The following is an 11,343-nucleotide window of genomic DNA, read 5'->3' as shown; positions in this document are numbered from 1 at the left end:
GAAGATATTCCATGACCATGCATTGGAAGAATTAATATTGTTAAAATGTCACTACTACCCAAAGCAATCTACATGTTCAATGCAATCTCTGTCAATATTTCAATGGCATTTTTTTATGGAAATAGGGAAAACAATCCTAAAATTTGCGTGGACAAAAAAAGACCTCTAATCGCCAAGCAATATTGAGAAAGCAGAACAAAACTAGAGGTATCACACTTCCTGATTTCAAACTATATTCCAAAGCCATAATAGTGTGTTATGGGCATAAAAATAGACATGTTTTTACATAAAGATCAATGGAAAAGAATAGAAAACCCAAAAATAAACCCACTCATTTGCTGTCAATTAACTTACAACAATAGATCCAAGAATATACAATGGGGGAAAACAATCTCTTTCATAAGTAGTGCTGAGAAAACTAAGTAGCCACTGCAAAAAAATGAAACTGGGTTCCTATCTTACCCCATACACAAAAATCAACTCAAAATGAATTAAAGACTTGAACATAAGACCTGACACCATAAAACTAAACAAAACATAGCGTATACACTCCTTGACATCAGTCTTGGCAATGATTTTTTAGATTTGGCAGCAAAAGCAAAAACTTTCAGTTATAAGATAAATAAGTGGGACTATATCAAACTAAAATGCTTTTGCATGCAAAGGAAACTATCAACAAAATGAAAAGGCAACCTACAGAATGGAAGAAAATATTTGCAATTCACATATTAGTAAATACATAACTCAACAGCAAAAAAATATCTGATTAAAAAATGGGCCAATGAACTGAGCAGACATTTTTCCAAAAAGATGTTCAAATGGCCGATAGGTACAAGAAAAATGCTCAGTATCACTCATCATTAGGGAAATGCAAATCAAACCACAGTGATTTATTCCCTCACACCTGTTAGAATGGCTATCATCAAAAAGACAAGAGATAACAAGTGTTGGCAAGGATGTGTAATAAACGGAACCCTTGTGCAGTGCTGGTGGGAATGTGATTTGGTATAGCCACTATGGAAAACAGTATTGGGGTTCCTCAAAAAATCAAAATAGAACTACCATATGATCCAGTATATATACAAAGGCAATGAAAACCAGAAATCAAAGATATCACCACTCCCATGTTCCTTGCAGCATGATTCACAATAACCAAGATATGGAAATAACCTAAGTCTCTATCAACAGATGAGTGAATACAGAAGGTGTGGTATACATACAATGCAATATTATTCAGCCATTAACAAAAAAAAAAACATGCCATTTGGGACACCTTGGATAGACTTCGAGTGCATCATGTTAAGTGAAATGTTGGACAGAGAAAGAGAAATACTGTAACATTTCACTTATATGTTGAATCTAAAAAAAAATAAACTCATCTACACAGAACAGATTGCTAGTTGCCAGAGATGGGGGATGATGGGTGGGGGAAATGGGTGAATGCAGTCAAAAGGTACAAACTTCCAGTTATAAGATAAATAAGTTCTGGGTATATAATGTACCAGATGGTAACTAGAGTTAACAAAACTGTATTACATATTTGAAAGTTGCTGAAAAAGTAGATCTTAAAAGTTCTTATCACACAAAATGTTTGTAACTACAAGAAATGATGGAGGGTAACGAAACTTATTGTGATAATAATGTCTTGCAATCATTATGTTGGATACTTTGAACTAATCCAGTGTTACTTGTCAACTGTACCTCAATAAAACTGAGAAATAATGTCCTTATGGTCATACATAAATGGAAACACATACACACAAATATATATATATAATTTAAAAAATGAGATTATATCATAGAGTTTTAAATTTTATATATTATTTATTTTTGTGAGGAAGATTGGCCCTGAGCTAACATCTGTCAATCCTCCTCTTTTTGCTGAGGAAGACTTGCCCTGGGCTAACATCCATGCCCATCTTATTCCACTTTATATAAGACGCCTGCCACAGCATGGCCTGACAAGTGGTGTGTCGGCGCATGCGCAGGATCTGAACCGTCAAACCCCAGCCTGCCACAGAGGAGCGCGGGCACTTAATCGCTTGAGCCACTGGGCCTGCCCCCTGAATTTTACTTTCTTAGTGGATAATTTCCCACCTCATTTCTCCCTTCCACACATTTAACTCCAGCATGCTTCATCCTTCCTTCTAATGCACACCCCAGAAAACCCCTGATAACAGCTTCCTCTTTATCTTTTCTTACTTTTTTGTCATGCTCATACATTAGTAAACATATAATCATCATTTGCTTTCCGGAAAATAGTATATATACATAAAATTCATTGTATGTTCATTTTCCCAATTAACTGTGGCATCTTGCTAATCCTTTTAAACCAATATAACAGGCTCTAATGTATTTCTTTTAATGATTATATAATATTCCACATTGTTGAAATATCTTAATCCATTTATCTATTTTTCTGTTAGTGGGCATCTTTTTGTTTCTAGTTTTGTATCACTAGTAACTATGTTAAAATAATTACATTTGTAATTTTACGCCTCTTGAAAGCTAGTCCCAGAGAGACAGAGTTAGTTTTATCATCCTTTGTATTCATCAAAGCAATCAGATGACAGGCCAAATTTAAAGAGAGGGCAAAAAGATATGTCTCCATGAGAGAAGTGTCAAAGAATCTGAAACCATCTTTAATCAGACACAGCCACAATTAGTTGTAGAAACTTGAAAATTTTCATTTCCACATTATTTTGATATTAGCTTTTCATATATAATGCTCCATGACTAAACCCATCATGACTTCAAAATATAAGTTGAAAATGGACTTAACACTTCTAACCTACCAAACATCATAGCTTAACCTAGCCTACCTTAAACATGCTCTGAACTTTCACAGTTGGGTAAAATCATCTAACACAAAGCCTATTTTATAATAGTGTTGAACTCTCACGTAATTTATTGAATACACTACTGAAAGTGAAAAACAGGATGGTTGCAGGGGTACTCACAATTAACTTACACAGCTAAAGGCACACTGGGCCTGAAGAATGTTTGAAGAACTGAATTAAAATTAATTACTGGATGATGAGGATGCTACAGCAATAGGGTCATCAATTTCTCCCTCTTCCAAGGCTGGAGAATAGTATCCAAAAAACGCTGGCAGCACAGTACGCTGTAGAGTACCAGTTGCTTACTCGCACGATGGTGGGGATGAATGGAAGCTGCTGCTCACCGCCGCTGCCCGGCGTCGTGAGAGCATCACACCGCACATCGCTAGGCCAGGAAAGGATCAAAATTCAAAATTTGAAGTCTGATTTCCCCTGAATGCGTATCACTTTCACACCAACATGAAGTCAAAAAATCATTAAGTTGAACCACCATATGTCAGCGACTGTCTGTATTCAAATTAAATATATAAGTGTGTGTATGAATTTTTCTTATTCTTGGCATGCACACACAGAGCAAAAAACAATGATTGAAAAGGTACTTAAAATTTACGTTGCAAAAAGGAGGGCAGATGGAAGTTGATACCAGTCTGGTCAGTGTGAAAGGTTGATTAGCTCTGGTTCCCACTGACGGCCTTCAATCAAGCCAGGGACTAAAATGACAAAGGTTCAGGGATCACGCAGCATTACAGCCTAGCTGTTGGGAAGGATTTCGAGAGGATGCAAAATTATTCTCCAATACTTCTCAACTTTGCAAAAATTAGAATGAATAAAAGCAAGCTATTTTTTTTTTAGAAACAAATAGAACTCAGATTTTTCTTAAAGCTTCTTCCAGGAACACATGCATGTATGATCCATATTAGTTAAAACAGTCCCCAAGAGCCTCTTTCTTTCTACTATCTGTCCATCACCCACTTAACCACTTAAAATATTTAAGAATAAATGTTAAATTAGATATTACTTATGCAAGTCCTGGTGCTAGGGCTTCAGGGTGTATAGAAATTAGTCAAATGTTGCTATTATTTCTAAGGAGCTTACAAGGTAGTGAAAGACACAGACACATACAGGAATGAAATAAACATAATTCAAGAAAAAATGTGCTAAGTACAGTTGACATTATACTCACAAAATAATTGAAATCTAGTTGGATGACATGTGGTTGGAGGAATGAAATCACACATGCTTAATGAAAAAAGTATTTAATATAACTATTGAGGATTGCTTTATTTCTAACTGGGAAGGTGAAGGACATTGTTTCAGAAAGGAAAGAAACAGGATAAGAATAATTAAGGATAAATAATAATTAACAAAATAATTTTACTAAATAAATTTATTAATTTAATCAATTTAACAGGATAAATAATAAATAACAGATAAAACAATTAAGAAGACGGTCTATTTGAGTTTCATTGGATGTCTGATTTGACTGGAGGAAGACGGCGTAGACTCGGGGTAGAAGTGAATTAAACTGTAACAATCATTCTGCCTGCCTGACGTTGATCAATTTGGTACAACAGTAAAGAATTAAAAGTTTGACATTTGTTTAAATTATTTCAATATTCTCAGAGGAAAATACAGAACCAGAAATCCAATTAATCACATGTGTGAGGGCAGAGGCAACAGAGATTTAAGTCCCAAATGTCACTATGTAAAAATAAAATGTGATCTGTCTAAATTGTTCAGCTACCAGAGACAAGCACAGAAAGACTTGCTCATCACAGGTAGGTTTCTGAGTCACCAAATTTAAGGAATGAAGAAAAAATACCCTTATGTTTGGAAAAATGAGGAATCAAATATTGAGAAAAATGTAAATGAATATTTTTTAAACTTATTTCCTTTGGTTAACAGTCAACAATCTAGTAACAAAATAAAATTATAGTTCTTATTAAAGCAGGGTGAATCAGATTCATTTTGTTTAGCAAATAAACGGTTTTACCTACTTATATCTTAATCAAAATTAAGAAGAAAAATGTTGAATTTTTAATCACTGTGAAAGAATAGATGCAAATTTAAGATTTTTTTCTATTTTTATAAGTAATAATTGAGATATCACAATGAAAATACTAATTTGTATAAATTCAACCCTGTATGACCCACATACCATATTTACTCAAGTCAAAACAAAATCAGATCATCACTTATATTCCAATTCTCATATATGTATAGAGAGACACATAGGTACATGCACACGCATACACACACACACAAACAGAAGCCTATATACCAAAGATATGTTTATTATTTATGTTCCCATCTCTATTTTTCATGAAAAAGGTTTAAAATCTAAAGAAATGAAACATGTTAAATTCTGTTGTTTCCACTTGTTTTTTGCATTTCTTTCTTGCTGGTCAGGAGACATGTTCTTTGGCATCAGAACACTCCTGTGTGTAAGTAATAATAATGAGGCAAAACAGTAATATATTTCTAAAGAAAAGTTTATTAGAATATATCTAGTGTCTCAATAAATAATAAAACAACATAGAATAAGGAGTAACATCATATTGTTCATTATTTTTAAATGAGAGATGTTTGTTTTGTCTGAATTTAATACACACTCAAATAAATCATGGTTCTTGAAGAACTCAGTATAATCACTTTAACGCTCAATCGGTTATTTATTTTTCAAACATAAGGCTGCATATTCCACCTTTGTCTTTAATTTAGGTGTTTTGACCTGTAATGAGCTTTCAGTTCGTGACTGACTGCTGAGATAGAGCAATGAAGCTTCGCACAAGCCACATACCTCATGGATGACATCTAAACTGAGAATCAAACTTTCTCAAAATCCTATTGCAGACACTATAACTTTTGTAAACAATATAAAAATAAGACATCTGGATTATTTTTTGATGATAAAGAATATGAAATACTGAAATAAACACTATCTGACATAAATTATATTTTTGTGAGTTTCAAGAAGAGTCAAAACATTTATCTACCATGTTCTTGTTCATTTCTGTAGCATTTTAGAAGAATAAAGTAGAAGGGATGGGGAAAATTGCTCTTCCTTGAATGAATTCCTTCTCCTGGGAATTAGCAATAACCCTGGAATCAAAGTTACCCTATTTACCACATTTCTAATTGTTTATCTCATTATTCTTGTTGCAAACCTTGGGATGATCATTTTAATTAGAATGGATTTCCAGCTGCACACACCAATGTACTTCTTCCTCAGCCACCTCTCCTTCAGTGACCTCTGCTATTCCTCAGCAATTGGACCGAAGTTGCTGGTAGGCTTCATTGCCAAGAACAAGGCAATTTCCTTCTATGGCTGTGCTTTGCAATGGTTGATCTTTTGTACTTTTGTAGATTCTGAGTGTCTTCTGCTGGTGGTGATGGCCTTTGATAGGTACAAGGCCATTAGCAACCCCTTACTCTATGCAGTCAACATGTCCAGCAGAGCGTGCTCCCTGCTCATGGTTGGAGTTTACATGGTGGGAATTATGGATGCTTTGATAAATACAATGTTAACATTCCGCTTATGTTTCTGTGGATCAAATGAGATTAACCATTTCTTCTGTGATATCCCTCCTCTTCTTTTGCTATCTTGTTCAGACACTCATGTCAATGAATTAGTGATATTTACCATTTTTGGCTTGATTGAACTGGTTACTCTTTCAGGACTTCTTGTGTCTTATTGTTATATCATCCTGGCAATGATAAAGATCCACTCTGTTGAGGGCAGGGTCAAAGCTTTCTCCACCTGCACCTCCCACTTAACAGTTGTTGCAATTTTCCAGGGAGCTCTGCTCTTCATGTATTTCCGGCCCAGTTCTTCCTACTCCCTAGATCAAGACAAAATGACCTCATTGTTTTACACCCTTGTGAGTCCCATGTTAAACCCTCTGATTTATAGCCTACGGAACAAAGATGTGAAAGAGGCCCTTAAAAAATTTAAAAACAAAAAGTGGTTCCACTGAAAAGTTGTATGTATATGTATACGTTGTTCTCTCAGTCTTACACTATTATACATGAAAATATTTAAAAATAAAAGTGGTTTCACTTACAAGGTATATGTATATATTTTCTCCCAATCTTACACTATAATACTTGAAAATCAAAATTGTTTTGAGTAATGTGGAGGGATCCAATAAGTATTTATACTATGTTCCAGCCATACCAAAATTTGTCATTCCATAAATACACCATGCTTCATTTTATGTCTTGAGTTTATACTCAGTACTCCCCATTTGTGGAAAAGTTCTAGACTCCTATTTTGTCAAATTTTTGTTTTCTCAATCTTTTATTTTTAATTTAATTTCTAAAAGTTAGAAATTGAGAGTTTTCTAAGCGTCTGTTGCACTTCTATGTGCTTTGTATTTCATGGTGATTCTAGAAGTTTTTATACTAATGAATGTTATGGCCTAAAGGAAGTGACAGATATGAATTGAATAACCATTCAAATTATTTATAATGAACTATTATTATGCCATAATGTAGAAAGACTAGGCGCTATAAACCAACAACACATTGTTCAAGTATAGTGAACAAAGTTATAAAGCGCTTCCTGGAAATGGAGTCAATTAATCTGGGATCTAAAAGATAAATTGGAATTAACTGAGAGCTGGTGGAGAAAGCGTTCTAGGCAGATGGATCAACAATTAGAGAGGCCTTGATGTGGGCAGGAACGTGTTATTTCTGTGGAATTTAAAGAACGTAAAGGAGACCAGTGTGGCTGGTTACAGAGCTCAGAGGGGACTGGCCTCATGAGCCGGACTCTGCGCTGCAGTTCAGAACTCAGCCACTTCCTCCAGGGGCCTTTCCTTCCTCCCATCACTCTCTAAGGCTGGTTCACACACCACCCTGTGCCTCAGAACACTGTCAACCACACACCTCTGTTTCCTAAACTATTGCCTTCAGTGCGGGGTTTTGAACACTGAGATTAAGGACTGTGCATTTTATCTCTTTACCCAAGCAGCAGCATAGCATCTGAAAGAAAGATACTAAAAAAGTTAATTTTTATTTAATGTTTATTACATACAAGGCAAAAAAAAAATCACCGAAGGTCTAGTATTAGCCTTGAATTCATTTTTGTATCTTATAAGTAAAAACATTAAGTTGTTGTGGATGCTAAAAGTAACCAAAAGTCAAAGACATACACATAAGTTATTTGGAAAATAATTAAACCAAAGAGCTCTTATCTGGGTATTTACAAGATATTTAATAACTTCACATGGGTTTGCTCCAGTTTGCTGATGATCTAATCACCAGAAGTGGCTTGTTTAGAAACAAGGCAATGACAGGCACTGGAAAGACCATGCAAGAATCAAGGGCACTCACATGTTTGCTACAATTACACAAGCTAAAAGTCATCAATATCTAAGCTCATCTAGGTTTCCTGGTAAAATGCCTTTGAGTGAAAACATTTTAGATGGACAGTAAAGCCCAAGGAGGACAATGAGACTCCTCTGCTCTCCAAGGTGATAGTCTTTAGGGGATTCTGAGACATGATAGGGGGAAGTATAGAGGTAGAAAAAAACACAGGGGATGATTCTTTTAGTCATAATATCTCCTCAGTCAAATCATTTGAAATTTGGGTTATTCTTTTTTGAAATTTTACCTATAAACTAGATTCTATCATGAACAGCAGCATGGCAGGAGTGGGATCAAATCACTAAAGTCCAAGCAAAGTTGAGTGTCAATCTCAGAAGTAAAAATGCCATCTAACTAGGACATCGCTCTCTCATAAGACAACAATAATGTATTTAAAATCAGATTTCATCTGCATCTTAGCTCCTATAAGCAAACCTAATTCTACTGCGTGAACTAGAGAGAAGGAAATGTTGTCTATTAAATGACGTATTTTAAGCTCAATAAAAGGATATCTACACATGGAATTGATTGATTTTTAAAATTTGTGGTATCTTGTGCCTAAATTTGTGAAAGCAAAAGATAAATAACCACTTAATGGAAATACTGGGAAATTCATGATTCAACTAGGGGCTTGGACTGTGACCTGCAAGAGATTTCTCTCTGGTTTTCCAAAGAAAGTCAGAGAGAACTAGTACTAAATACTGTAATCTATTTTAGTTAGTCTAATTCAATCCTAACCATTTCCTTCTCTCTCAATGTCTCTAACTCTTATGTTTGTCATAGTATACCCATCACTAATTGGTGGCAAATATTATTGTCCAGGTAAGATATTACCAATGTCTGTGTAATGAGTCAATATTGTAGGTCAATTCCTTCATCATAGTTCCTTATTTCTGTCCAGGCACTGGCATTCCTAAACATAAGCACAACTATTGATGACAGATTTGGGTATATGTATAATGATACGAGAAATTAACTACACACTGGCAAAAAGTTGGTTAGCAATATATGTTAAAACAATCAATACTCATTCTCACTACTTTGATAAGTGTGTGGCTCTTTCTTTAGAGGCAGAAAATTTAAGCCAGGTTGATATCCTCTCTAGAAACATGCTATGAACTGGAGAAACAATGACAACAAAATTGGGTCTGAATCTACCCTCAACTCACAATAACCGTGACCTTCAACACGTCACTTGTCCTCCTAAGGCCTCAGTTTCCACTCCATCAAAAGAGGCGTTTGAACTGGATAATCTTTATTGTGCATTCTATTTACGACATTCTGTATCTGTATTGATTTGATTCTATCAATGAGTAATGCATAAACCTAAAACCCCTATATTTGAGGAGATTAAAGGAGAATGACAGATGAGTGGGAGTATATTCACACCAAAAGACTACACTACATCTCGAGGCCACCTTGATCTAAAATGGAACTGGAAATGATGACACATAGCACAGGTTTCAGGACCCTCGGTATCATCGAGCTGAACCCATTTATCTGACCTTATGTTCTACAGTTTGACTTTAAGAGACACCTCATAAAAGTAGATATCCAACTTCACTAGTCATCAGGGACATCACATGCTTTTCATAATGACTAAAATTAAAATGACAGACAAGATTAAATATTGGTGAGGATGCGGAACAGCCAGACGACTCACCCACTGACGTGTGATGGTGGACGTGTGGATTGGCAAACGTCGTAGAAAACGGTGTGATGATATTTACTAAATCTAAATTTTATATAGACACGTGTGCCCACACATTTTCAACTCCTTGTCTTACACGCAAGATAAATGAGTGTGTGTCTCTGTCAAAAGACATTTACCAGAATGTCCATTTAACACTATTTGTAACAGATAAAGGGAAAACAACTCAACTGCCTATCAACATTAAAGTAGATAAATAAACAATGATGTATTTATACAAAGAATACTCTACAACAATGAAAATGAATGTATTGCAATTGCATGCAACAGCACGGGTGGATGGCACAAACATATTGTTGAATGACACAGAGCAGAGCATACTGTAGGCATCAACTTATGTGGGGTTCAAAAAATATGAAATTATCTATCATGATAAAATTCAAAAAAATACTTACTGCTTGGGGATAAGAGATTAGAGATTTAGGAGGGAGCATATCGAAGGCTTTGTTGGTACTGGTAATGCTCTATTTCTTGGTCTGGGTTCTGATTACAAGGATATTTTTTGAAGTTATCTGTTTGTGTACTTATCTGTATTCGTATACAGAGAAACTTTCTTTTTCTTTTCTTTTTCATATCAAAAAGGTTTTGCAAAAGCAAAGTGTATTCACCATTAGATTATAAGAAACTTCAGAATTTTATTGTTACAAATTTTTATCACTAGAAATGCTTTATGCACAATAAAATCCAGTATATTTTTGTGAAATAAATGGTGCAACTTTCATAGAATATTTCAGTGAATAATTATCCATTTTGGAATTAAAAAAGCAAAGATGACTTATTAAATCCATGAGTACTTCTTCTTTTTTTTTTTTTGATTATTTGTTTTCAATTTTTTTTTTTTAATTTTTTGTTTATTGCAGTAACATTGGTTTATAACATTGTAAAACTTTCAGGTGTACATCATTGTACTTCTATTCTGCATATATTACATCATGTTCACCACCAAAATACTAATTACAACCCATCACCACACACATGTACTTCTAATACTGTTTCCAGCAACAAGGAGACTTAGTGAACCTAGTTTTCCTTGGTACCATTATCATGCGCTGAACTTACTCATAATGGCCCATGACTCAGTGCCATTCATCTATTTTATAAAGGAAGGAGTTTATAAGTAGACAGTTGCCTACATAGTATTACTTTTAGTGGCACTGTGGCACGAGGGATGTTATTAAACACAGATTTTTTTTTCCTCACTTGCTTATCTCTGATGTCTTAAATTCCAAATAATTCATTTTCCTCCATGATGTAAGAAAGTCAACTTCAATTAAATGCAAATCCCTTTGGGAGGTTAATTATCCAATTTTTAATAATAATGTAGCCACTAAGGCTCAAGTTTTAGGGAGAGTGTTGGAGGGAAGTTGTACTGAATGGTCTGCAGGGGCAGTCACGTTTAGGAAGCTAAATTTAGGTCTTGCT

General features: G+C 34.8%; 1 protein-coding gene across 1 annotated transcript; it reads left to right on the top strand.

Annotated features, from left to right (window-relative positions):
* Positions 1–3,153: 3,153 nt before the first annotated feature.
* Positions 3,154–6,817, top strand: LOC131395443 (olfactory receptor-like protein OLF2). The gene is made up of 2 exons (XM_058527317.1): positions 3,154–3,260; positions 5,881–6,817. Exons 1-2 carry the CDS (start codon positions 3,154–3,156, stop codon positions 6,815–6,817), a joined length of 1,044 nt encoding a protein of 347 aa, XP_058383300.1.
* The last annotated feature ends 4,526 nt before the right edge of the window (positions 6,818–11,343 follow it).

This window comes from Diceros bicornis, chromosome 31 (assembly GCF_020826845.1).
Source record: "Diceros bicornis minor isolate mBicDic1 chromosome 31, mDicBic1.mat.cur, whole genome shotgun sequence".
NCBI lineage: Eukaryota > Metazoa > Chordata > Mammalia > Perissodactyla > Rhinocerotidae > Diceros > Diceros bicornis.
This window is presented reverse-complemented; position numbering and strand designations above follow the sequence as displayed.

Bases quoted from the DNA above. Each gene is read 5' to 3' on its own strand.
- LOC131395443 (XM_058527317.1), top strand. From the start codon at position 3,154: ATGGTGGGGATGAATGGAAGCTGCTGCTCACCGCCGCTGCCCGGCGTC. The intron at 3,261-5,880 runs GTCTGATTTCCC...AGAATAAAGTAG, and splicing joins ATCAAAATTCAAAATTTGAA to AAGGGATGGGGAAAATTGCT.